Source organism: Canis aureus, chromosome 4 (genome assembly GCF_053574225.1).
Source record: "Canis aureus isolate CA01 chromosome 4, VMU_Caureus_v.1.0, whole genome shotgun sequence".
Classification (NCBI taxonomy): Eukaryota; Metazoa; Chordata; class Mammalia; order Carnivora; family Canidae; genus Canis; species Canis aureus.
The window spans coordinates 39,164,483-39,190,421 of record NC_135614.1 but is presented as its reverse complement, the minus strand read 5'-3'; the positions used below and the strand labels follow the sequence as shown (position 1 = coordinate 39,190,421).

The following is a 25,939-nucleotide window of genomic DNA, read 5'->3' as shown; positions in this document are numbered from 1 at the left end:
AAAGGCCAAGGGAAGGCTCAAAGATACCATTTCCCTGCTTACATTCCCTCAGGGTACCTCTCTAGCCTTCAGATTTCTGGCATACTTGAAACTTATCCCTCAGGTCGAACTCCAACACAAGTAAATGGGTCTTTTTCAGAGGAAGATTAGAGTTGTGTCTCAATGTGCTGTCTGTGCAGTGGCCTGGATATGGTAGCCTGCCCAGAACTGTCTTTCTGATTGCTATGGTCCCAGGGGACCCATAAACACAAGTACCTCTGGATAGAAGGGCCAGGTGATCAAGGGGTGTCCCCTGTGTGGACTATGCTTGCCCAAGAGCTTCAATGAGGCTGTAGGAGAGCGTTGAGGCTGAGGTATGCCTATGACCATAGTGATCCTGAAAGTACTGGGGGGTCAAGGCACACCCAAGGCTTTAGCATAGTAGTATCTGTGTATACCTACTTGTGCTAACAAGGTAGAGGGAAAGTGCAAAAATGGTGCTCACCAACCCCTCCATCCCCAAAGTCCCAAATGACCTCCACCCCTCTGGCAAATGCTTTAAGATTAGCAAATGCATCTCCTCCACATACAATCCAGTCACCTCTCAAACTGCTGCCTTTTGCTGGTCTCAGGATGGTGTGAGTCAGTGCACGAGCCCCTCAAAAGGAACATATCAGATCTCCACAGATCCCCGAGTTTCCTGGACACAAGCACCATTGACTTCCAAAGCCAGATATGTTGAAGGCCTCATTTCTTCAGTGTGGATACCAAGGGTTGGGGTGCCCAATGTGGGGCACAAACCCCTCTCTCCTCAGAGAGAGATTCCAGACCCACAAGATCTCTCCTTATTGTGAATTATCCCACCAGGTTTGAGGTTTTTGGTGACACTGTGTCTCCACCTCTCCTACCCGTCTTGATGTGGCCCTTTTATCCCTGGTGTGGAGGGATATGTTCCACTACTTTTCCATTATTTTTCAGGAGGAACTGTTCCATGTGCAGTTGTAGTTTTGGTGTATCCACAGGAGGAGGTGATTCCAGGGTCTTCCTATGTGGCAGCAAAAGGAGTGTGGATAGTGAAGGAGGGGAGCCTTGGACTACCATCTTCGATCTTTCTTCCTTCCATGTAATGGTTTTATTGAGAAATACTTCAAATACCATGCAATTCAGCCATTTCAATCATCAATTCACTGGTTTTTAGTATATTCACAGAGCTGTGCTGCCATCACCACAACCAATTTTAGAACATTTTCATCACCCCCCAAAAAAGCCCTGTAGCCTTTCACGATCACCTCCCAATCCCTGATTCCTGCCTGGCCCCCCACCAAGCAACCACTAATCTATTTTCTATCTCTACAGGTTTGCCTATTCTGGACGTTTCATATAATATGTGGTCTTTTGTGCCCTACTTTTTCAGTTAGCGTAATGTTGTACAGTTTCTTTATTTCTGTTTTTTCTTCCTTCCTTTCTTTCTTCCATTCTATCATATGTTTTCTTTTCCTGTCTGTGTTTTTTAATTCCTCCCCTCCTCCATCCATGGTCTGATTTCTCCTTCACCAAGCCCTTAAGCTTTATGGAAGCTTTTGGCCTTTTGTAGACTCTGGGTAGGGAGCTCCAGGCATGAGACTATGTCATGGGCCCCCAGGTGCCCGTGTCCCTGCCTCCTGCCCAGGGTGTGCTCAGAACACTGTTCTCAGGCCTGTAGGGCTCACACTCCTGCACACTGCCAGACAGAGCAGACAGGCTATAGCAATGAGTTAATCCTTTTCATCTTCTATCTCTTCTGAGAGTTTGGGGAATGAAATTCCTTCCCACCCCCAGAGAGGAAGGCAGGGGAAGGAGAGCAGAGAGAGAGGAGGTGGGAAGCCTTTTACAGCCTTAAAAGTCAAGGAGAATAAATAGTGGTCTCCTAGGAGTTACTTGAAAGGTAGAGAACTCCTCATTTAACTCCCTGGTGATTGTGCCTTTGAAGCTGGCTAGAGGCCCTAGCTTATGCCCAGACTATCCATTCTCCCTTGCTCTGGCTTCATGCAGACTCCTGACCCTCCTGGCTCCCCTCCTTCACTATCCACTCCTTCTGCTGTCAATCTGATAGGACATACTTTGGGGCTGCCTTCTCAAAGGCGTTTTGTGCCACTGCTAGTAGCTTTGTACCCACAAAAAAGGAGGGGTAAAAACTCCAGGTGAACAAATTAGAGAAGGATCCTCCTCCAGGAAAACCAGCCTTAGGACACATGGCTTGTCAAGCAGGAGACCTGAGTTTCAGCCCTGATGCCCTTGTGCAGAAACAAGAGAGGCCCTACAGATTTTCCAGAACACCTGGGAAATTGCATGGCATCAGGCAGGACTCAGCAAATCTGATCTGCAAAGATCCAGATAGTAAATATTTTGGGCTTTGCAACCCATGTGTTCTTTGTTGCAACTATTCAACTCTGCCCTTGCAGCACAAAAGCAGCCATAGACAAAATGTAAATGAATGCGGATGGCTATGTTCTAATAAAACTTTATTATTATGGATGCTGAAATGTGAATTCCATATCACTTTCATCAGTCATGAAATGCTATTCTTCTATTTATTCCCCCCACCACTACGAATAAAAATAGATGGTAGGCTGGATTTGGCCTGCAGGCTATAGTTTGCCAGCCCTTGATGTAGGGGAAAGAAATGGGCAACAATTTCAGCCACAGCATTCGCTGGCTCTGTGACTTGCCTTGCCTTCTCTGGGCCTCAGCTTGCTCATCTGCAAAATGGGGATAGAAATGTCTCCCTGTGATAGCAATAAGGCTCAGCATCAATTTATGCTAAGTTCTCAGCACAGAGTAGATGCTTAGGAAGTGGTAGTCTCTTTCTTTCTTTTTCTTTCTTTCTTTCTTTCTTTCTTTCTTTCTTTCTTTCTTTCTTTCTTTCTTCTTTCTTTCTTTCTTTCTTTCTTTCTTTCTTTCTTTCTTTCTTTTCTTTCTTTCTTTCTTTTCTTTCTTTCTTTCTTTCTTTCTTTCTTTCTTTCTTTCTTTCTTTCTTTCTTTCTTTCTTTTTTTTTCTTTGCCAGTTGGGATGAACTCTGCTGCCACCCTCCTTCTCCTTACCTCCTTTCTCCTTCCCTCCTTCCCTCCCTCCCTCCTATCTCTCTCTTCTTTCTTTCTTTCTTTCTTTCTTTCTTTCTTTCTTTCTCTCTCTCTGTCTCTCTCTCTCTCTCTTGCTCTCTCTCTCCCCTCTATAAAGAAGCAGCTGGAAAGTTCAAGATAGGCTTATGGACCTCATGTTGCAGCTGTGGTACCAAATTGTTCAAGTAGAGCCCTGACCCATGAGCCTCATATCTATCCTCTGAAAATGAGGGGCTTGGATCAGTCTCAAGGGACAATTTCAACCCAAATTATATATAAATGCTTAACAAGGGAGAGATTTCATGCTAAACCCCCAATGTGTTTGTGTCAAGAATCTTCTGGCAAGGGCAGCAAAGAACATGTTTTTCATACTAATGAATCGTTCTGAGTGTGGAGGCAAATTCAGTAAAATGTGTCCTTGTCACAACCCAAGCTCTGAGTGCAAGTGGGGGTGGAAAGCAGATGTGTAACAGGGCGTGGTAGATGAGGGACCTGGATTCCTCACCACTTCTGCCGCTGACCAGCTGTGTGGCCATAAGAAGATCACATCCCTCTCCGAGTTTCAGTTTTCTTATCTGTCAAAGAGACCAAAGAGGCTGCCACTGCTCTTGAAGAAATAGCAATGAGTAACAGGGCTATCTGCTTTGGGGTGTTCATTAAATCCATAGAGGCCATTTGTGGCAGTGTCAGGGGACAAGAAAAGGTACACCTGAGGCCCACTGTGCATTGCAGAGTGTGTATGGCCCCTGAGGCTCCCCTGGGGTTTGTGAGCCACTTACTCTCTGCCCAGAGGTGGGAAGGAGGGTGAAGCAGAGTTCATCCCAACCAGCAAAAAGTGCCGGGTAGCTCTACAGAGCACTGGTGGATTTGCTTCTTCCTATTGATCATGCAGAAAATTGCAGCATGCAGACAGGGCTGCAGGCTTTGGGCAGCACAGGCCCGTGGATGAGACTCCAGCCTTCTCAGCCCAGGACTGAGTGATGTGCCATCTTCACCCAGGGATGGACATTAGGGATGGGTGGCAAGGCAATCTCAGGGCCCAGAGAACTTCTTTCCACACTGACTTTGGAAACACAATATTTAAAAATACTTAATTAGTGTTGAAGGGGAACATTAAAATTGAAAGTCAAAGAGAAACCCCATTCCCATCGCCATCTGATGTAATCCCTGAAATCATGGCTCTGTTCTCCCTTCATATTTTTCATGAGCAGATGTGGCCTTAATATGGCAAAAGAGATTCCACCCTTGGAGTTCTTCAGGCCACATGTCTGTTTTAAGGACTGCTGAGTCTTAACTGATTCATTCATTCACCCATTCTTTATCTTGGTCCACTCTCCCCTGCAGGGTGTTGGGTGGGAGGGAGGAGGTCGCACTAGAAGAACAGGGAGGAGCACAGATACATGTGATGAGTGCTCAGACCCCATTGCTGTGGGAGCCGAGCTGGGAATGCAGAGAAAGCCTCCTGGAAGAGGTGATGTCTCTGCTGACTCCTGAAGGACAATAGGAAATTTCTAAGCTGAGGAGTTGAGGTGCCATTCTGGACAAAGGAATGGCATGGGGAGAGGGGTACCCTCACTGGCAATGAGATGCCATTTAGTGCTGTGGTCTGTTGAGCGAGCTCTAAAGGCTGACCTCCCCATTTTGCTGGCTGGTTGATCTTAAGCAAGTCCTTCCCTGTCTAAAACGCTGTCCCCATCTGAAAAATGGGGCTGGTCCTTACAGGTGGGAGAAAGGAGCAAGGCTGTTGATGCATGTGCCGAAACAGCAGCTTATGGCACAGCCCTGAGCCCGTGCAGGAGTAAGATTCTCTGTTTCATTCTGCTCAGGGCACCCATGGACCCTCATTTCATGGATGGTGGAGAAGCGTGTACTTTCCAGGTCAAGGAGCTCGGTCACTTCTAGCTGTAAACACAGTGACTTTGGAAGTTGAACCAACTCAATACAAGCTTCTCTCCACTCCCCACCCATCTCCTTCCCTCCAGGGTAAGCTAAGTTCCCAAAGGCTGTCTGACCCACACAGCATCCTCTGGACCACAGTAGACCTGTCAGGCCAGTTTCTCCATCCATGGTGTTCGTGCCACTAAGCCCCAAGGGACACAACCGACCTGCTCCTGGGCTCTCCCTGACACAGCCAAGGGCCAACCACATTTTCTCAGGGGCTTTGACCTCTGCTGCAGGCCCCCAGCCCCTTTGGACTCCCCCAGCAGGCAGGCCTCAAAGCCCAGCCACATGCTGGGGCTCACTGTAGATCCAGGAGATTTGGGGGACCTCCTGTATTCCTGTGAGAGCAGAGGAATTGGAGTACAGGGTTAGGCTGAAGCCTCCTCTCTGCCATGTCTGCAGGGTGCCCCTGCCATATCCTGGCTTCCAGCTAGTAATAGGGCACAAGCCCCTGTGCTTTCAGACTCCTACACTTATCCTCCAGTGACCCCCACCTCACCTCCAGTCCAGGTTCTGACCCCAAAGAAAGGTGGCAGGTGGGCCCGCTCTACCACCTAATGCTAGGTCTCCTGCCCCAACCCCCGGGTGGCTCTTCCTCCTCTCTGGGTGGTGGAGGAGCTGCTCTCATGGACCCTTGAACACCAAATACCCTGGGATTCTCTCACTCCTGTTTCTGTTGGGGGTCTAAGAAATCCTCCCTGTCCTCACCTGCAGTTGCCGCCTGCATGTTGGAGAGTGCTCCACCATTGGCAGTGCCAATGAGGACAAGCAGGAGTGAGAAGCCACAGCAACCCATTGACATCTCAAAATAGTATCCCATCTGCCCCACTTGAGACACATCACACACCTGGCACATTGGCCTGCATTCAGCAGCTCACGACCTGGTGACAGCAACTAGTCATCACCACTGCTCTGGGAGTGGTTGAGCCTGGCAGAGTCAGACTGCCTGGAAACTGCTGACCATGGGCACATTACTTAACCTCTCCATGCCTCAGTTTCCTTGTCTGTAAAATGGGGGTGTTGCATGTACCCACTTCAAAAGATTGTGAGGATTGAAGGAGAGAATAAATATTAAGACCTGAGAACAGTGCCTAGCACATGGCAGGGGTGAAGCAGGGGGTCCCCCAATGAACATCAGCCCATGACATTTGCTGGTGGGGGAGGGAGAGCATGAGGATCCTCATGACTAACTAAATGTTTCCCTATTGCACTTTGCTGTGGTCTCCACTTTTTTTTTTTTTTCCTATTATAAACAGCTCTGTGATGAACATCTCCATGCAGAGAACATTTTGTTTCTTTCAGATGATTTCCCTAGAAACTGAATTTCTGGAAACAGAATTACTGGTAGAAGGGGAGGATATTTTAAACCTTTTGTCACCCTTTGCCCAGTTCTTTTCTAGACAAGCTGCCAGGCTTTCCTGCCACCAGCCACACTGGAAATCACTTCCTCGAAGCCAAGTATGAGGAGCATCCTGGAAGGGTTATAAGTGGCGTTGCTGGCTAGGACAGATGCAAGGAGAAGGGGCCACCAGTGTTTTAGGATGGGCAGAAGGGAGATGGGAGAGACAGTCTTTGAAACGGCTAAAAAGGAGCCATCAGAGAAGGGAGACTCTGTCACCATTCAGGTCCTGAGGCATTCAGAGCAAATAAGAGACCAGCATAGTGATACAGGGAGCCAAGCAGGATGCAGCACCCGATAACACCTGACCTTGGGTGTGTGGCAAGCCTGTCTGAGCCTCAGTTTCCCCACCTGTAAAATGGGCATGACACTTCACCTGCATCACAGAAGTAGGATAGAACAAGTGATCAGAAATGACTTTGAGAATTGAGTCAGGTGCCGTGGATTCTTTTTCCACAAGTATCCACTGGTGTAACTGGCAGGGACTTTGAGATTTTCTTCAGTTTTACTCACCATTCTGTAGTTTCAAGGAGAGGGTTGGGCAAGCCAGCCAGTCTCATGGGGATTACTGGAGAGTTGGAGCAGCAGGGCAGGAAGAGTACCAGGTTGGGACAGGGGCCAACTGAGTGTGATCCAAATTGCACACAAAGGACACCTGGCCTCCAAGAGCCACTGTGGATACTGGAAGGGATCAGGATGGGCCGGGCATCTCCAGCTTTGCAGTTGGGCCAAACTGGGATCTCTCAAGGCTCTACTGCTTATTTGCTGTGAGCCACTGGGCAAGTGACCCAAGTTCTTTGGGCCCAGACGTGGTCTGTTAGAGTTAAGAAGACAACCCTATCATCTGTTGTCATACAGCTGCCGTGAGAGTTCAGTGTTGAGTGCCCAGCGTGTGAGCACTTTCATCACTTTTTTATTTGGCAATCCTTGTGCAGCCACAGGAAATGGATGGCATGGAGGCAAGGGAGGGGTAGAGTGGGAGTAGAGCTCCCCACGCCTTCACTTCTTCAAGCAACAAGCCCGGTGTGCTGTGACGTACCCAGCTCTGCTTACTGGCTGTGTGACCTCAGGCAGGTTTCTAGCCTCTCTTGTGCTTCAGTTTTCACCCCCGTCAAATGGGAAGAATAACAGCACATACCCCATGGGGGTTCGCATGTGGATTAACTGAGCTCATACTCACAAAACACTTTGGATCAGAGTGTAGGAGGCAATCTGTGGATGGTGGCTATCCTTGGGTTGCTCTCAGGGCTTAGAGCACAGGCTCTGGGCCAAGTAGACATGGCAAGAAGCCCATTCCTCTATCCACTAGCTGTGAGACTTTGATCAGGTCACTTGATCCCATGAAGGGCTATTCCCTTCATTGTAATGAGGTGGACAGTGCCCACCTGGCAGGCCAAGCACACAGGAAATCCTCCACAGGACTGGAGACTGGGAGCCTTCAAGAGAACCCCCAGGAAAACTGCTCGGACTCCTGTCCAGCAGCCTCGGCCGTCCCAGCAGGGGGCACATGTGATAAAGGGTCACACTTCCTCTTCACCAGCCACCCCATGCCTGGCACCTGCTCAGGTACAATCTCACTGAGCCACGGGGGTATGAAATCACCGAGAAGAGCTAATCCAGGCCTCCAGCTGAGACTGTTCCTCGGTGGATTCCTGGCACGCCCCAGGTCCATAGCCTCCAGCATTGCTCCAATGCCTGCCAGGTCATTTGCAGCCTCGTACTCCAGGCCCATCATGTTCTGGCTGTAGAACCCTTTCCAGCTCCTTTTTCTCCAGATGAGCTAGGCATCGCTGCTCTCGGAGGACAATCCACAGCTCAGGCTGCCTCTCTACCTGAAGAAACGTCCCCACTCCCAACATCCCCGTTCAATTTCCGCTCATTGCCCCAGGCCCAACTCAAATGCCACCTGCTCCATGGAGCTTCCCCTGATCCCCAGAGCCAGAAATGGTTCTGTGCCGCACAGCCTTGCCCAGGCACACCCATGCACACTCAGGCCCTGGCACACCCTCACATACCCACACATGTATATGTGTTCGCATTCACACCCACTCACACCTGTGAGTTACCTGAGATCAGTGACCCTGCCCTGATCATCTCCACATCTCTCATTTTAGCTCAGTCCAGTTCTATCAAATCCATCCGGTCTGGCCTTCAGGAAGGAGCATGCACAGTGGCAAGGGTGTGCGCATGGGAGCCAACAGCTGTTGTGTCATATTTGAGTTTTGTTATTGAGTGACCTAGGGGTATCACTTAACCATCCAGAGCCTTGGTTTCCTGGTCTGTGAAATGGGACACCCATGCTTGCCTTATAGCACCACTGAGAGGGTTAACTAGAAAAAGGATGCCAAATAGCGCACTCGGGACCTAGCACTTGAGTACTCAGTAAATGCTAGTTCTTGTCAATCATTTACTCAATCACCAGCACAATTCACAATGCCTGCTTGTGTCAGGCCCCTTGGGACAGCTGGAGTCATAGCCAAACACTCCTTCACTGAGCTCCCAGTGTGGTCCCAAGCTATGACCCACCAGCATTCAGGGATGCCTGTCCAGGGAGGTCCCTAATCAACATCCCTTTGATGAGCCTAAAGCCTTCAGAGCCTCACCACCTATTTCTCATGTCAGGAGGGAAAAATGAAAAGGGGACGATGGTTTTATGACTGTTACCTCTTGACCTCAACTAAATCCCAGGGAGTTCTGGGGTGCCTTTCTTGGATAAATGTCACCTTCTCTGGAATGAAAGTGAACACAGTGTGTGCGCAGAACTCCTACAGGAAGCCTCTGCTGGGTTCGCTTGCCATTAAAGGACAAAAGACCTCGCCTCCATCTCTTCAAAGCAGATGCTGGTGTAGGCAAACCCTCTATGTTTGCTTCCAGAAAATTCTGAGAAGGGCATGAAATAATGATTTCTTTCATGAACAGAGGCCTGAAGTTTCGTCATTCCGGCGTATCAGGCAATATCGATTTGTGGTAGAAAACAAAGGTATAGGAAGATGACATTCCGATTGGCTTCTGGGTAGCTTGGTGTCCTGAAACATTCACCTCATGGCTTGTTTCAAAACAACCAGAAATTAGGACTGGCCTGGAGAAAAGGGTCACCCTTAACTTTGACAAAACCACAAAGCAGGGGAAGAGCCCTGGTGGGTGATGGCCACCCCCCAGGGTGCGAGAGAGCCTCTTCTCCTTTCTCATCTCCCTTACTTCCTTTTGCTCACAAAGGAGTTTCAGTGACCCAGTTCCCAGGATGTAGGCAGAACTGACACTTGGCTGTGGTGGTCCTGCCATGTGGTTGGGCACAGGATGGTAAGGACCTGGGTTCAGAGATATGCCCAGACCCTCCTCACACAGCCCCTCAACCTCCAGTTCTTGGTGACCCTGAGGAACAAAGCCGCCAATGGCCACGCCCATTGCAGGAACTGAGGGAGGGGGATAGGGAGCCTCTCCCAGTCCTTTCACTGGGATTGTTCCCATTTCACAGATCAGGAGAGGGACTTGAGAAAGAGATGGAGTTGTCTGAGATACACCAGCAGAGGAATGAGGAAGGCTCAAAACCCACTTAGGACTCCTGGTCCCAAATCTCACACTTTTTCCATCTCACCAGCATGTGGCTGGTCTCAGAGGTGCTGGCTGAAATGGTCTGCATCCCTCACTGCCCCTCCTGGAATTCCTGTCCATAAGGCTTTTCCAGCCTAGCCGCAGGGAGTAGATATGGAAGTAAAGCCAGCATGAGTCACCACACACAGCAGAAGGGCTGCCAGAGCGTCAGGAGAAGTGCTTCTGTTTCTGACGATCTGTGAATTGGGGAAGTCAGAACATGGGAGGATCACTATTGAAACTAAGATTTATTGGGCTTTTCATTTTCACTCACATGACTGAACACCTACTATAAACTTGGACGGCAGGGTTGAAGAAGAAAGATCCAGTGCCTGTCTGGTCTGGGATATAGACAAGTAAACTGATAGTTAACCCAAGGAGGTCAGTGGAGGGGCTATAGGAGCTAGGAGGGAATCCGCAATCCAGGGAAGGCTTAGAGGCATCTTCCCACAGAAGGTGATGCCTGTCTGAGCAGAACCTTGAAACAGAAGTAGAAGTTGAGCAGCAAAGAACATAAAGACATTTCCAGCAATGGGATGTGTACAAAGGCACACATGTAAGTGACAGCAGGGTGCTGTGAGCGTGTGGTGGTTCTGTGTGGTGGTTTGTACTATACATAGTAGACAGTAACAGTGGAGAGCACCAACACTCATTACCTGTAGTCCTTAGAGCAGTCCTCTGAGGTTGCTGTTAGAAACTTATTTCATGGATGAGAAAACTGAGGATCAGAGAGGGCCTGAGCAAGGCTTCCTATAGAGAGAATAGCACTGAAACTGGATCCAAACCCTGGGTAGCTGAATGTATTTTAACACCCTCAATGTGAAAAGATGGGATTCAAATTCAGATTCTAGAATATCATTAATCAGGAGACTGTTGTTTTCTAGTAGCAGAAGCCCAGTTAAAAGAGGCTGCAGGGCGCCTGGGGGGCTCACTGAGTTGAGCATCATCTGACTCTTGATTTTGGCTCAGGTTGTGATCTCAGGGTTGTGAGATCAAGCCCCACATCGGGCTCTGTGCTGGGTGTAGAGCCTGCTTAAGATTCTCTCTCTCCCTCTTGTCTCCCCCCACTCATGTGCACACACACTCTCTCTCAAAATTAATTAATTAATTAATTAAAAGAGGCTGGGATTGATGGAGGCAGAGAACTGGCTCATAAAACTAAAGAAAACGAAGGTAGCTTCAAACATAGCTGGATCCAAATGTGCAAATGTCATCAGAAATTTGTCTTTCTCCAGCTTTCAACTCAGTTTTACGCGATGTCAACTTCATTCTCAGAGTCTCCCTGTGGTGCCACCTGCAGCTCCGAGCTTACATCTTACCATCTTAGCAACTCCAGTGGAAAATGTGTCCCTTTCCTACTGTTCCACCAAAAAAAGTTTCAGGTTTTCATTGGCCAAGTGGGTCATGTATCTACCTCTGTACTCACACCTGGAGCCACGGCAAAGAGTAAGAGGTCAAGCCCACCTAGCTCACATGGGCAAAGAGTGAGGAAGGCTGGATCCCAAAGAAACAAGGTGCTATTACCAAGAGAAGGGGAATAGATGACGGGAAGGTGAAAATGACAAGTGGTTACCATAAGCACTCACTGTGTTGGCAGACACCATATCATTTGCTCTTGAGAACCCCATTAACATCCCCTAGTTTCAATATTTAGGGTTCAAGGCAAGATGGGCCATGAGTCTATGAGTGGCTCAAGGAATATTAACCTACTGGTATCTCTAGACTCTGTAATGTAATAGAGTCAACACAGTATTGGAATTTAGCTTAGTTTCTCATTCCAACTTACGTTTGGCATGGATGGCAAACTAAGTGAATGAAGAGAGCTCCATGCCACTAGACTTTATTATGTTAAATATGCATGTTAAAATTATTTTATAAGAGGCTAAAAATTCTACAAGGTAAGAAAGAGAGAGAATGAAGGGGGAAAAGGCAATTTAAAGCAAAGCAATAAAATACAGGAAAATTTAGAGAAAGGGAGCAAATACAAAACACAAAATCACATTGAAGAAATTAGTCAACATATATTAGTAATCACAATATATGTAAATTGAGTAAACTATCCAATTAAGAAAAACAAAGGTTGTCAGATTTGATTTTTTAAATATCCAAATGTTTTTACAAGAAATAGACTTAAAGAAACAAAAAAATTGAAAGTATAAGGAAAGAAAAATACAATATGCTAGACAAATATTAACCAATGGAAATCTAGGTAGCTATATTAATATCAGACAAGGTGAATTTTAAGCAAGATATTTTACTAAGATAAAGATGGTCACCATACTTTGAAAAGTATTCTATTTACAGCAATGATAATGATTCTAAACATGTAAGTACCCACTAAACTAGCTTCAAAAATATGTAAAGTAAAATTGACAGAACTACAAATAGATATTAATCACAAACATCATAAGTAAACAATATTAAGAGTTTAGAGAAGATAGTATTTTAGATGTTACAGAAAGATAAAAAAGAATGCTGTAATCAATTATATGCCCCAAACAAGGGAAAACTCAGATAAAGGGAAATATTTCTAACAAAATAGAACTTGACAAAACTGACTTGCAATGAAATAGAAACCTGGAATGGTCCTATAAGCTTTAAAAATAAATCAAATGAATGAAACACCAGTAGTACTTGGTTTTGCAAAAAGAGTTCTACCAAATACTCCAGGAATAGATTATTCCAATTCTGCACAAACTCTATCAAGGGGAGAAAAAAGGGGAACTTCTATTCATTTGATGAAGCCATTATAGTGTAAAATTCAAAAAACAAGTATGAGAAAGGAAATGATTTTTAAAATGGAAAACAACTCAGATGTCCATCAACAGATGAATGGATAAATAAATTGGAGTATTTTCACATAATGGAATACTTTATAGCAGCAAAAATGAACTACAATTACATGCATCAGCACAGTTTAATCTCAAAAATATAGTGTTAAGCAACAACAAAAGGTAGCTTTAGAAAAAAAACATAAATCATGATTTCATTTGTATAAAGGGAAAATACCAAATTTTAAATACTTTCATTTTGAAGTTTTAATCTTTCTTTGGATTTTTGAGGTTTTTTTTTTTTACAAATGATGAATTTTTTTAAAATTCCAGAATAAATTATAGTTACTACATAAATTTATGCTTATTACCCAAGTGATAATAATTGAGATGTATGCTGAGAGATTATATATGGCAAAAAACACTAACTGCATTAAATAATCAAAATTTTAGTATCTGAAACTGTGTGTTAATTGATAAATAAGCCAACATTTTTCTTTTATAAGATAGATTTATTTATTTATTTATTTATTTATTTATTTATTTATTTGAAACAGAGACAGAGCACAAGCAGGGGGAGGGACAGAGGGAGAAGGAGAGAGACCCTGAGATCATGACTTGAGCAGAAACCAAGAGTTGGATACTTAACCAACTATGCCACCCAGTCACCCCTAGATGAAAGTCTTTTTTTTTTTTTAAGATCTTATTTATTTATTCATGAGAGGCACACACACAGAGAGAGAGGCAGAGACATAGGCAGAGGGAGGAGCAGGCTCCACGCAGGTAGCCTGACGTGGAACTCGATCCCAGGACTCCAGGATCATGCCCTGAGCCGAAGGCAGACGCTCAACTGCTGAGCCACCCAGGCATTTCTAGACGAAAGTCTTTCGGTTGCAAGGGACAGTAATTCAGTTGGTAGCCATTGACTGCCTGCCTTACTGCATGTGCTTCCAGCTTCTCTGCCTTATAGGAAAGATGCAGTAGTCCTGGGAAGGACTCTCTCCCAGTTTGAATTATGAACTCACCTCTCACGCTAGTCACCATTGCCATGTGGAGAGGTGAATCCACACACATTCCCTAGAGGATGGGGCCAAGTGACTGCAGCCCCACCCGACACGTGAGGCAGAGAAATCACATGTATATGCTCAAGTTTCATTTCAAGATGATTGTCATCCATGAACAGCCTTGTGGGGACTAAATCTGGATTGTCCACACTTGGAAAATGACACCTACTGCTGAATTCGTCATTATTTTGTAAAAAGAATAAAGCTATAATTTGCAGCCACCACCTCCCCCACCACCACAGACCTCCACCAAAAAAATAATAATAATAAAGTGCAAGCAGGATGCCACACTATGATGATTCGGGATCCCGAAGTTATTTGTTGAAACGAGTCAGGTACTAGTAAATTCTGTCCCTTAACCTGAGAGGCGGTTATATTGGTACCCACTTTAGTATTCTTTAATATTCTCTAAACTGTGCATAATTTTTTTTTACACAGTCTCTTTGGATGTATGATGTATTTCATTTAAAAATACTTAATGACAGAATCAACACATAACAAAAATATGTTTGAGTAGAAGAATTATTTGAGATGTTTATTTTCTTTGATTTGTTAATCTCTCCTGAATTTTTTACAAGGAACATGTGACCTTTCCATAATAATATTATTTTAAGTGATCTGTAAGCTCTTTAGAAGGGAGCTGGTTATTTCCTAGCCAAAGCTAGCTTCTTTGATAATTTCAGTGGAAGTCGCTTGATCAGAGCCAGTCTGGAATGTTAATCCAAGGGTAGATACCTGCCTGCCTAGTCAAATATGCGCAGTGCTAGCACAGAGGACTGGGGCCTCTGAAGTGCCAGGGGTACGACCTTGAGATCCAGGTGAGGGCACATGTTCCGGGGAAGGAAGGGCTGGCCAAACCTCAGGGAGAGCTTGGGCCATTCGAGATCTACACCAGTAGCTTAGCTGGAGCATACCTACACATGAGGGAAACTTGGGGTGTCCGGGGCAGCTGTCATCTGCATCTTACAAAGTCAGGTGTCCAAATGCACAACCCCATTAAACAGATGCTAAAGGGAAGCTTGAGCCTCTTCCCCCTCTCCATGTGGAAGGGAGGAGGAGCAGGGAGTTTGATTCCTCTGGCAGCCAGATTACCTTAACAGATGATGGCAGAAGCTGAGGCCAGGTGTGATCTTCATGGGATGATCTCCACCCCAAGGAATTGCAGTGGGTCTCAGGACCAAAGCAACAGGTGGCTCCCAGCACAAAACTGGCAAGGAAAGCTACCACTCCAGCCTAGGCAGAGAAGCCAGAAAGTAGAGAGCACTCATGGCTTTGGACAGAGCTGAAGCCAGATTTTGTCCTACCCTAGAGTTACAGAGACACCAGAGTCTCTAGGGACACTGTGCAGTACTCAACTTCTCCTGTGTTGGGGCTCAGGGTGAGGTGGGATGGGTCGAGGACTTGGAATGGCACTCCCCAGACCATGGCCCCTGGCACTCCCTTCCCCGTCCAGTCCAGCCCATTATCTTCTCCCACCTGCATTATGTGCACTTAAAACTCAACACTAACTCGCTGTTTTCACAGAAATGTATTTATGAGGAGACTTCATACTGTCACCAAAAATGGAAATGCAGTAATCACTTGTGGAATACAAAAAGAACTTGTGAGCAGAGATACAATGACACAAAACAATGTCATCAAAGTTTGAACGGATCCAATTCCTTCATTGAAGCTCTGAGCCTGCCTCCTGTTCTCTGCTCTTTAATAAAGGGAGATCTGCAGGTGCTGGTGCTGAAAACACAGCAGCGCCACCTTGAGCCTTCCCCTCTGGCTTGAAATAAGAGTGATAGAGGAATTCTTAGTCACCCAAAGTAGCTAAAGAGAAAAGCAGGTCTGCCACCTGCACCTTAGGAGGCCACAGGACAAGGAACTCTGTATGCCCAGGAGTGAGTGAGGGAAACCCTCTTTTTCCTAAAAATATATGCCAGATACTTTGTTAAAAACTTTCCTACCAAGGTTTAAGCTAACTCAGTCTTCAGTGCTCTGTTCTTTGATGAGATCAACCCAACAGCCGTTAACTGAGGAACTACTATATGGCAGCCCTAAATGCCAGGGCAAGAGCCTCGCCTTTGGGGAGCACTCATTCTAATGGGGACAGATGTGCTCACAACCGACTTGAATCCGAGGCTGAACAAATCTGTGTGTCTTCTCTCAGCCTTCCTTCCATCCATGCAACATACTGTTGATGTTTAGGAATCATTTCATTAAGGAGCGAGAAACAGTAAACATTAATTGGGCAGCAGGCATAAAATGATTGTGAGTGGGCAATGTGTGAGGTACTTTTGTACATACTTGGTAACACTTAAATCTCCCAAGCATTGGGAAGGTGGTTATTTTTTCCTCCATTTGGCGTTCAGAGGAGTTAAGGGGCACCCAGCATGTTGGAAGCAGGCCTGAGATCTGAAAGCAGGTCTCCTGAATGCTCTCCTCTGTGGGTTGAGGGAAGAAGTCCCTGCTGCACGTGGGCTGCCTTGGTGGCGAAGGAGGGGCCCACACCCCATCCCACCCACCCACCCCACCTCCACTCCTGCCTGCCCAAGGCTGGCTTAGAAGAAGCAAAGGCCAGAGGGTGGGCCCTGGGCCCACTGGCCTTGCTCCGTGGTCACCTCAGCCCTGACCTGTGCTTGTGTCTCCTCAGGAAGCCAGCACTATCCTGCACTGTGTGCTCCAGCAACCTTCTAAGCTGCTGCAAGAGCCTTTGGGGACTTAGGTTCCTCCAGAGACACATGAGAGGCCCCTCAGAGGAGCAGCCAGGCGAGCCACTGTCTGAGGAGCCACCGAGGACACCACCCCAGGAAGCGGTGAGGACTCTCCCCTCCGAGGCTGTCTAGACCCCGCCCAGGACACAGAAGATACTGCTTCTGGTCACCAAGAGTTGACTCCTGGAGCCATTAAGGACCCAGAAGCCCCCAAAGCCACCGAAGATGCACCCTAGCCTGAGTCTAGGGACTCCCAGAGCACACAGTGGAGTGCTGGGGTCCTTGGGTCTAGTGTGGAGCAGCCTGTTCTGTGCTCAGTATTCCCAGCAGATGTTCAGAACTCTCCTGGGCCTGGGTCCACTGAATCCCAGGGGTTCAAAGCTCACATTGGTGCTGGCCCTGAGTCATGAGCAGAGATGGCTGGATGCGGGGAAGGTATGTGCACAGGTGTGTGCATGGATTTGTACACATGGGAATGTACAGGCCCTCGGAGCACAGCAGAGGGTGTGGCCGTAAAGAGTGAGCCTCTCACTTCTTCATGGATTCTGTAGGATGAAGGAAAGGAAAGGCAAGGGAAGGGAAAGAAAGGAAGGAAATTAGCCTTTAATGAGCACCTGCAGTGTGCAGGTACTTCACCTGCACGAGCTCATGTAATCCTTATAACGTGGTAAGAAGCACCAACCTACTTTATGGAGGTAGAAACTGAGGCTCGAAAGAAGACGGGACCTGCCCCCAGGGCACTCAGCTAGCAGGTGTGCCTGGCTCGTAGGAGGCACTCAAAAGATCGTTGTTGAGTAAATGAATGAACAGGAGCAAGGGCAGAAAGTCTGGCCTCAAGCCCACACTCAGGGGAGAGGTCAAGGTGTGTGCTTGACTCAGCCTACCCTTCTCTAGCTCAGACCTGGAGCCTGAGGGGTCCCTTCACGCTGCAGTACTGCCCCTCTCTGGTGCTTTTCATCAACAAGAAGCGGTGCGGAGCAGAGCAGAACAGGTGGGGCAGGTGCGGGGACAGTGGGTAGGATGCCAGAGTCAGGGAGAGGTGGCATGGTGGGGGGAGTTGACCCCACAGCATCCTCTGCTGGGTGCGTGACCTTGGCTGCATCAGAAGTGATGGTTCTGAGCAGCTCTTGGCTCCTCCATCCAAGGAGGTAGATCCCCCTTTGCTATTTACAGGGTTATTGAAGAGACCCAAGGAGGTCGGGGTGCTGACAGCCCCGGAGAAACACGAGGGTGTGCATGGATCCTCCCTGCTAACCACCGCCCCTCCCTGAGCCCACTCCACCCTCCGTTCCAACAGCCCCAGGTGGCACCCCCCTCTGTGCACACCCACGCCTTCCCCGCCCTACTGTGGCTCACGGTCCCCTCCCAGGCTGTCAGGTGTGCCTGTCCCATGAGCCTTCTCTTCTCACTGCGATTTCTTTCCCTCTGTGGCCTCATCCGCACCCTCGTAACGGAAGTCACCAGGACACTTACTGTGAGGAAATGACTCACAGATATGTGCCTGGAGCCCAGGCTTCCTCTGGGAGCTTTCTGCTCATGGCTGTGCACCTGACACCTCCACCTGGGTGTTTCGAAGGTACCGACTTTTAGTTTAGCATATTCACAACCACACTCTTGACCTGCTCCCTGCACCTGCCCCTCTGCCAGGTTCCTTGTCTCAGACAGAAGCCTGCCACTGGCTTCAAGGCCCGAGGGTCAGCCTTAGCTCCTCCTGGTCAGCTTTCTCGAGTCTTAGCTCCACATGTACCCATCTTCTGCTTGATTCTCTCCACCTGCCCTGTCCTCACTCGGTCCCACACTGCCATCCCTGGAGACTGAGACAGCTTCCTGACAGCTTTCCACGTCCCCCACAGGCCTCCCTCAACCCTCCGCTCCCAACAGCCACAGCGGGCTGTGCAGAGGCTGCCCTGGTCATGTGGTCACGTGGCACACGCAGGCTGTCATCTTTCTCATGGCCCAGTGGTCCTGCGTGCTCAGCCCCGACATGGAGCCTCCTGCCTCCTCCTGCCACGCTCCGCTCTGTCTCTTCATCCCAACCCTCCCGGCCTCTCCTTTCTGTTTGTTTATTCTCCTGCTGCTCGCTGCTACCGGGCCATGCACCAAACTGTTTCCATGACGTGGAATACTCTTCTTACCCGTCTGGCCATGAGACCTCAGCTGAAATATCACTGTTTGAGGAAGGCTTCCTTGACCCACCCCAAGAGGTCAGGCCTCCCCCGACACACACCATAACTGTCCTCAGAAGCCATCACGTGTTTGTAATTTACAGCCGTCTATCTGGTTTCCTCACCCCTGTCCGTCTCCCCCACTCAGGAGGTCATGAGCCCTGCCTGTTTCTATTAACTTTTGTATGTCTAGCCTCTAGAAGAGCATTTGGCACATAGTAAGGGCTTTAAGCAGTTTATCTGCCAATATACCGGAAGGCATGATTTGCCCCAGTAGCCCTCAGAGGTGCTCAATCTCTTGGCTGGATTCCTTCTAGAAGCCCCAGAATCCCCTCCTCAGACATTTTCCCAGGAGTCTGAGGCAGGTGGGTCTCTAACTCATGGCCAAGTAGTTGGAGGCATAAGACCAGTCTGGCTGGTCACGGTGTCAGTTGGTCAGGGTTCTGACCCAGTGTGCCCACCCACTGCCTGCCATGGCAGGGGCCTCCTTGGGTCTGTGTCTCAGCTATCCCCACCCTTCTGGAGGCTCCCCGGAGCCTCTGCTGGCTTCAGAAGTGGAGTCTATGCTGTCTAGAGGAGGAGCATCTGCGATGGGCCCCCAAATCCATGTTCTGTGTTACCATCATGTTCCAATAAAGCTATCGAAACAGATGCTGCCTTGCAGTTTTATTTTTTAACTTCCTGGTGAGGAATACTCCCCAAACTTCATCACACGGTGTGTCTTGATTTAGAAAAGGACTTATGGTAAAATGCTGGGGTAAAGAAATTTGGAAGCTCCCTTAGGAAGTCAAGGAGTTCTCAGGGAACTAGAGAAACACCACACTGGCAATGAAGGACAGGCTGGTCACAAGGGTCAGGCCTTTGTCTCGCTCACCAGATGAACCAGGTACATGGTGGGTGCTCAGGAAGGGTTGGGGAAGACACTGTTTCCTCAGTGGTCAGCTTCAGAGATGCCTTTGTTCAGGAAGAGGAAAAAACATCTTTAACATGGAAACTGTGTCAGTTGAGGAAGTCTGCAGTAGACTAGGCGGTTGAGGAGCAAATAAGATTGACCACCAGATCAAGAAAAGGTTCATGGATTTGGGGCCAGGAATAAATGCCAAAGACACCAATGGAATGGTTTGGAAGATGAAGAGAGGATGCTGACCAGATTTGCCATGACAGCAGTGATCAGTGTTCCCCTGGGATGGAAGGGAGGAGGCTGGACAAGGCTGTAGAGTCCTGAACTTTGGGCCTTCCAGCAAATGCAAAATGGCATACCTTGATGAATGCCCACCAGAAGCAGAGAAGAGATTATGAGTCATCTCAGTCAAGGCTTATGGGAACTGCTTGGCTCAAAATGGCTTTTAATATGGTTAAATATGATTTTTCAGGGGAGAGAAGACAAAGCTGTGTCAAGGGAGACTTGGGAAAGATGAGTAGCAGATTGAGTCAATAGATGGTATTAAACAGTTCTATGTGGGTGGAAGCAAAGGACAGGGAAGTGTCCCCTGAACTATAGCAGTGGATGTGATGAATAGTGGGGTACTATATAGGCAGCCAGGGCTGGAAGCCTGGGAATCACAATTTCCAGAATCCTCTTCCAACAGGTTTAGATCCCGCCAATAGGAAGCCAGAAAGAAGCAAAAGCATTATTGCCAACTAGGCAAAGCAGGGAGGGAAAGAGAGGGAATAGGGGAGGAGACCAGAGAGCCTAGAAGGTCTTACCTCACGGAGTGAGAGCAGACCCCTGCAGCAGCTGCCTTGGGGACATGAGTCTTGGGATGGCTTGGAAGGGTCTTCATCAGGAGGGATTAAAATGATGAGGTCTGTGTTATGGAAAGATCATTCAGACTCCAGTTGAGGGAGCAGCCCCACTGCTGGGGAGGGTGGACTGTAGATCTACTACAGGCTCTCCTGCAGACTGTGGATCCATGCTGGGAAGCCAAAGGGACAGCCCCGCCCCACTCTCCAGAGAGACTGGCTTGTACCTAAAATTACCAGGGAATCATGGAAAGAATGGGACACAGGGGCCAATGCTAGGTTGGCTAAAGCCTGATGGAAGGCGCAGGGAGCGGAGTGTGGGAGGATGTGGCCCAAGCAGTCATGACCCTCTGAAGGGATACATGCCTGGGGCAGGCTGGGGATGTGCTGAAACTCAAGTTAGAAGCGTGGTGGGTGGGAGGGAATGCTCAGTAGTCCAGATTGAGGAGATCCCTTTGGAACCCCATCTCAGCTAATTAGCCACCAGTTCACCTTTGCTGACCTGACTCCATCTGGAGCTTTGAGGGTGAATTTGTCATCTTCTTTGTCCATTTGAGTGGGTTCTAGAGAGACCACTCAAGCAGGAAATAATAGCCAAGGACACAGATGTCCCAGAATTCCAAGCATTCCAGCGAGAATTCAGGAGCCTTCAATGGTCACTAACAGGCTGGAGGGTGACTGGGAAAAGCTCCCCCTCACCCAGCCAGCAGCTCTGAGGCGTTCATAATTTGTTATTTTTGAAGATCATTGCAGATGTCCCTGCCATGCCCCTGACTTCCCTACTCGAGGTCACACAACACAACATGCTTCTCATGCCCTGAGATGCTACTGTGTAAGCCAGAGCACTGGTCCGGCTGGACTACAGCCTTCACTTGCTGGAGTGTTGCCAGGGCCCTATGTGTCCAGTAGTCCTGGCAGGATGCCCGAGGAAATGGGGCTCCAGAGGGACCTGCAGGCTGGGCTGTGTAGGTCTCAGATGGCCCTATCTTTTGTTTTCAACTGAGATTAATGAGCCCCTTCCTGCACCCAGACGTTGTGTCAGACCCTCCACAGACACCAACTCATTTCCTCCACATCCCCATCAGCTGGGGCCTGAAGAGAGACACAAAGTGCCCAGAGTTAAAAACCCAAGTATGTGACATGGGTGAGGTTCCAATCCAGACCCCTTGTCTTCAAATTTGCAACATTACAGAGAAAGCCTGAGTCACTTTGACCACCCCTCCCCGTCCTTTCCCCTAGCAATTCCCCCTGAGGCAACCACTGCTGTACAGTCGGCTGTGTGGTGTTTGGTTCAGTTTTGTTTGCTTTTCAACATAAACGTTATACTCTACTTTGTGAACTGAATCCAGTAATGTGTCTTCGAGATTCAAGATGTTAGCCCATAAAGGGCTCCTTCATTATTGTTAACCACCAGAGACTGTTCCATAGAGTCCCCCTAGCCATGAACATTTGAGTCATTTCTAATTTTTAGCTGTTTAAACAAGTATCTTGATCGTCTGACAATATTTCCTTGTGCACATATGCAAGTGGGTTTTGGTGGCGGCGGCGGCGGTGGTGGTGGTGGTGGTGGTGGTGTGTGTGTGTGTGTATGCTCGTTTAGCATACCTATAGGTGTAATTCTGGAAATGGAGTATACATGTTACCTAATCACCCTTCAGAGAGGCGCAGATCATCTGTACTCCCCCCAGTACCCTGGCGGGTGGAAGGCCTGGCTCTCTACAACCCCACCCTCCCACCTGTGTCTTTTCTATCATGCACCGTGCCTTCTTTCATTACCTAGAAGTTAGAATATTCCCCTTAGAGATGCCCTACCTCCAGTTAGTGCAGGACAGGACATTTATCTAATTCCCTGAACTGTCCTCGGGCTCACCCCAGGCTTTCCATGAGCTCTACTAAGTCCTGCCTTCTTCCTGTGGGTCTCCATGGAGGAAGCCAGCTTTCCCAAGTCACACAGTTGGTGAGAGACTGTATTAAGTAGCTCATGATGGCCACAGTAGTGCTGCATAATAAGCATGCCAGAAAATGACAGTAAACACTTATTTAGCTCATGAATCTGTAAACTAGCTAACCTAGGATGGGCTCTGTTTTGTTTTACATGCCTCCCATCTTCTCTTGAGACCAGTAAGCCTACCTAGGCATGTTCTTGTCATGGTTATATCAGGGATACACCAGACAGCAAGCCCAGCAGCACAAGTGCATTTCAAGTTCCCAAGCATCTTGCCTACGAATATATTAGGCAACGCAAGTCCCATGGCCAAGTCATGGATAGAGGGAGTAAATCTACTCCTCCCATGGAATTGCAGTAGAGGTGGGGGTGAAAGTTACTGGATGACCATCTTATCCAACACAAAGGCAGAGACTGAATAGGAACTGAAATCTGCCCAATTCCAGAGGTCTACAGAGCCAAAACCCATCAGATGGAGGAGACGTGGGTCTCCCTAGCACCTGGCAATTCCTGGGACCTCTCTAAGCTTTCCCACTCCCCAGTAGTACAGTTGCTTCCAGTCTCTTATCTACCTTCTGTTCGTTCTCTACCCTGGCCTGTTCATTCTCTAGCACCTGGCAGCAATATGTCAAAGACTCAAATCTGGGCCCTGGCCCTGGCACTGCCTTCCAAGAATGCCATGCCCCAATGAGGAAGAGAGAGGGAAGCCTCTCATACCTTGAGCTCAACCTAGGATGTGAGATCAAGTCAGAGTTGCCCTGGGCACCCAACATCTCATGGAGATTTAGGGATAGAGTTCATTCTGAGTTTACTCCAGACTCTTCTCCCAGAGAAACAGTGTGCATCTGATCTGGGGGACTGAGCCAGACAGGACAATGGGAGTGACAGACACAGTTCTCTCTGACCCTCACTTTCTCATCCATGAAATGGTGGTACTGGAGACATTTTTCTTTATGCTATTCATAACCTAACTGATTTTTCAAGAGAATGTCCCTTTATTGATAAATAGGTCCCTTTTGTTCTGTTGAGCACCTAGTTGAATCTGAAAATGCATTTATCTGTGTAATGGTGGGGAAAAAATTTGGAGTTCCTGAGGTGGCAGATGATGAGGAGAAGCGAAGGGAAAAGAGGAAAAAATCAAGAGCCGCTAAGATGGGGACAGGGTGATGTTTTCCTAGTACACTTTTCCAAATGATGCTTTGGGGAAAGGGGAATGCCTAGTGTTCATTTTATAGCCATACACATTGATTCTCCATCTCTCCTCCTACACACACACACACACACACACACACAAAATCTCCAGGAAAGTTCACTGTACTTGTACATATTTTGTGTAAATGGCTCTTGGGAGGAATTTAGGAAGGGGGTGGAGTTTCACATCTGGGTCTACAAAGAACATAACAAAAAGGGTTCCCAGAGGAGACATGTGCCCAAATGCAGAGGAAAATCTGAGAATCTGAGTCCTTTGGGGGGGCACCAGAATCTCCAGGAGGGTTGTAGACTTACTGAAGGTTGTGAGTTGGGGGGGAGATCAAACCAACTTTGCCCAGATCTCAAGAAATTAGGAGGCCCCACATGTCATTTTGGTTACACAAGGGTAATAAAATCTACCCTGCAGGTTGAGGTTTAAGATTAAAGATTAAGGATTAAGAGACATGATCAATAAAGACATTTGATGAAACCATGGAGACAACAATTATTTAAGGTGAATTTTCCTCATGGTTACATCCTCAGAAAATGGTTGTCTCACAAAAGCCACATGCAGCATGATAGTGTTTTCTGACGTGAAGATCATGTCTCACACAGCATAAAATGGGAAACACTGACTGGATCTAAGCAGGTGTTTCAAATAGTTTGAAACATTTTCCACTCATATTACAAAGAGAGGAGGGGGAGGGGTATCTTCTCAGTTCAGGGAGCTTACAGCCCCCCTTAAACTTGTCACTAAAGGTAGACCCAGCCCAAGCTGAGTTGTGCTTTGAGCCATCTAGATAGGGGAGGGAGCCCTGAAACATCATGAAGATAACCACCAATATGTTCACTCAGCTTTCTAGAACCATTCTTCTCTTATAGCTGGCAAAATGTGCACTGACCCCCATGCTTCCAGCAAAGTAAACGACTCCCTATTGTGGAATTTTTAAAAATAACTTGCTGTGCTGATCTGTCTCTGGATATTTTTTTTATTAAGATAGCATTCACATACCATAAAATTCATCCTTTAAAGTATGCAATTCAGTACTTTTTAGTATATCCACCAAGTTGTGCAAGCATCACCACTGTCTGATTCCAGAACATTTCCATCATCCTGGAAAGAAACCTCATACCCACTGGCAGTTACTCCCCCACCCCCGACAACCACCAATCTCCTTTATATCTCTACGGATTTGTCTATTCTGGACATTTTGCTGTATACACGTGTCATCAGAGCAAGCTTGGCGTTCACAGTGACATCTGCTGAAATTCCAAAACCCAGCCATTCCTGTTGCTTACCAATTAAAAAAAAAAGTATTATCTAAAATTAAAACTCTTTACTATGCCTCCCACTAGTTATTTGATTTGGATCCTCCCAAAGGCAGCCTAAGGAAGGAATAACAACCACCAAAAAACAGGAAATGTTTTGCTGAGTATTTTCAGAACTGACTCGCTGGGACCATAGACATGAATGAGTGACTTTCTTTCTGTATCTAGTTTCTGTTATAGAAAAATCAGTTGTCCATGGCTCTACTAAGTGTTGACCAGAGACTGAGAGATGTTAGACCTGGAGAGGTGCCAAACTATGTACCTGCCCAGGTACCTACCCATCTACAGTCAGCCCTGACCCCGGTGAGAACTTGCCCAGAAAAACCCATTTTGTTCTTAAGAAAATTTAATTCAAGATTTGGAAATAAAGGTGATGGCATGTCCTCTGAGGGTCATACGGGAGTGTAACCAGCAGACCCAACCAGTATTACATGATTCTCTAGGGGAAAGTCCTTTTATTGACTATTTATTGTTGATCAGGGACCAGACTCTGCAGTTACATGCTAATTCATACAAGACTGATAAATTGCAAATGATTTTGTTGTGGTCCAGTAGAAATGTATTTGAAAAAAAAAGAAAAAAAATGCATTTGACTTCTGTTCAGTAGAAAAGATAATGCTAAAAGTTACAGTTTACTGCCCCGTAGGACACTGGCCAGTTTTAATGTCTCGGCAGCCTATTTCAAGATTCTTCCTTTCCAGATGTATAGCTGCCTCTCAGATACCACCTAGAGCCAGCTCTACCATCATGCCTGTTCCCCCAAGAATGGGTTAAATTAAACTCTGTCACGTGTTGACTATACATTTGTATGAGTTATGTTTTTAATCTTTAGAAAATTATGCTTCAACAAAATCTGGTTTTTCTAACCATGGCAGTGGGAAGGGGTGCCCTCTGTTGGCAGGGTTACTCTATCCATTAGGCACTATAAATACAAGTTTCTCGGAGACTCCAGAGAGATTTAGGAAGTGCCGGGGGGGGGGGGGGGGGGGGGGGAAGGGGGAGTCAGAGCTCCCCAAATACAAG

General features: G+C 47.4%; 1 protein-coding gene across 7 annotated transcripts in view; it reads left to right on the top strand.

The window, feature by feature from the left end:
• The window catches only part of HRH2 (histamine receptor H2), a 72,485-nt gene that overhangs the window by 33,771 nt on the left and 12,775 nt on the right, over nucleotides 1–25,939 (top strand). For 2 of the 7 annotated variants that reach the window (XM_077895481.1, XM_077895482.1), the window contains exons 3-4: nucleotides 16,483–16,645; nucleotides 18,397–19,359. The exons of 1 other annotated variant lie outside the window; for it this stretch is intronic. In XM_077895481.1, the coding sequence (XP_077751607.1) occupies nucleotides 16,483–16,645; nucleotides 18,397–18,927 (694 nt within the window). In that variant the 3' untranslated portion in view covers nucleotides 18,928–19,359. Of the gene's footprint in view, nucleotides 1–4,904; nucleotides 5,062–16,482; nucleotides 19,360–25,939 lie in introns of those variants that run through there. 4 more of the 7 variants (XR_013378084.1, XM_077895484.1, XM_077895485.1 and 1 more) reach the window with 4 other exon arrangements.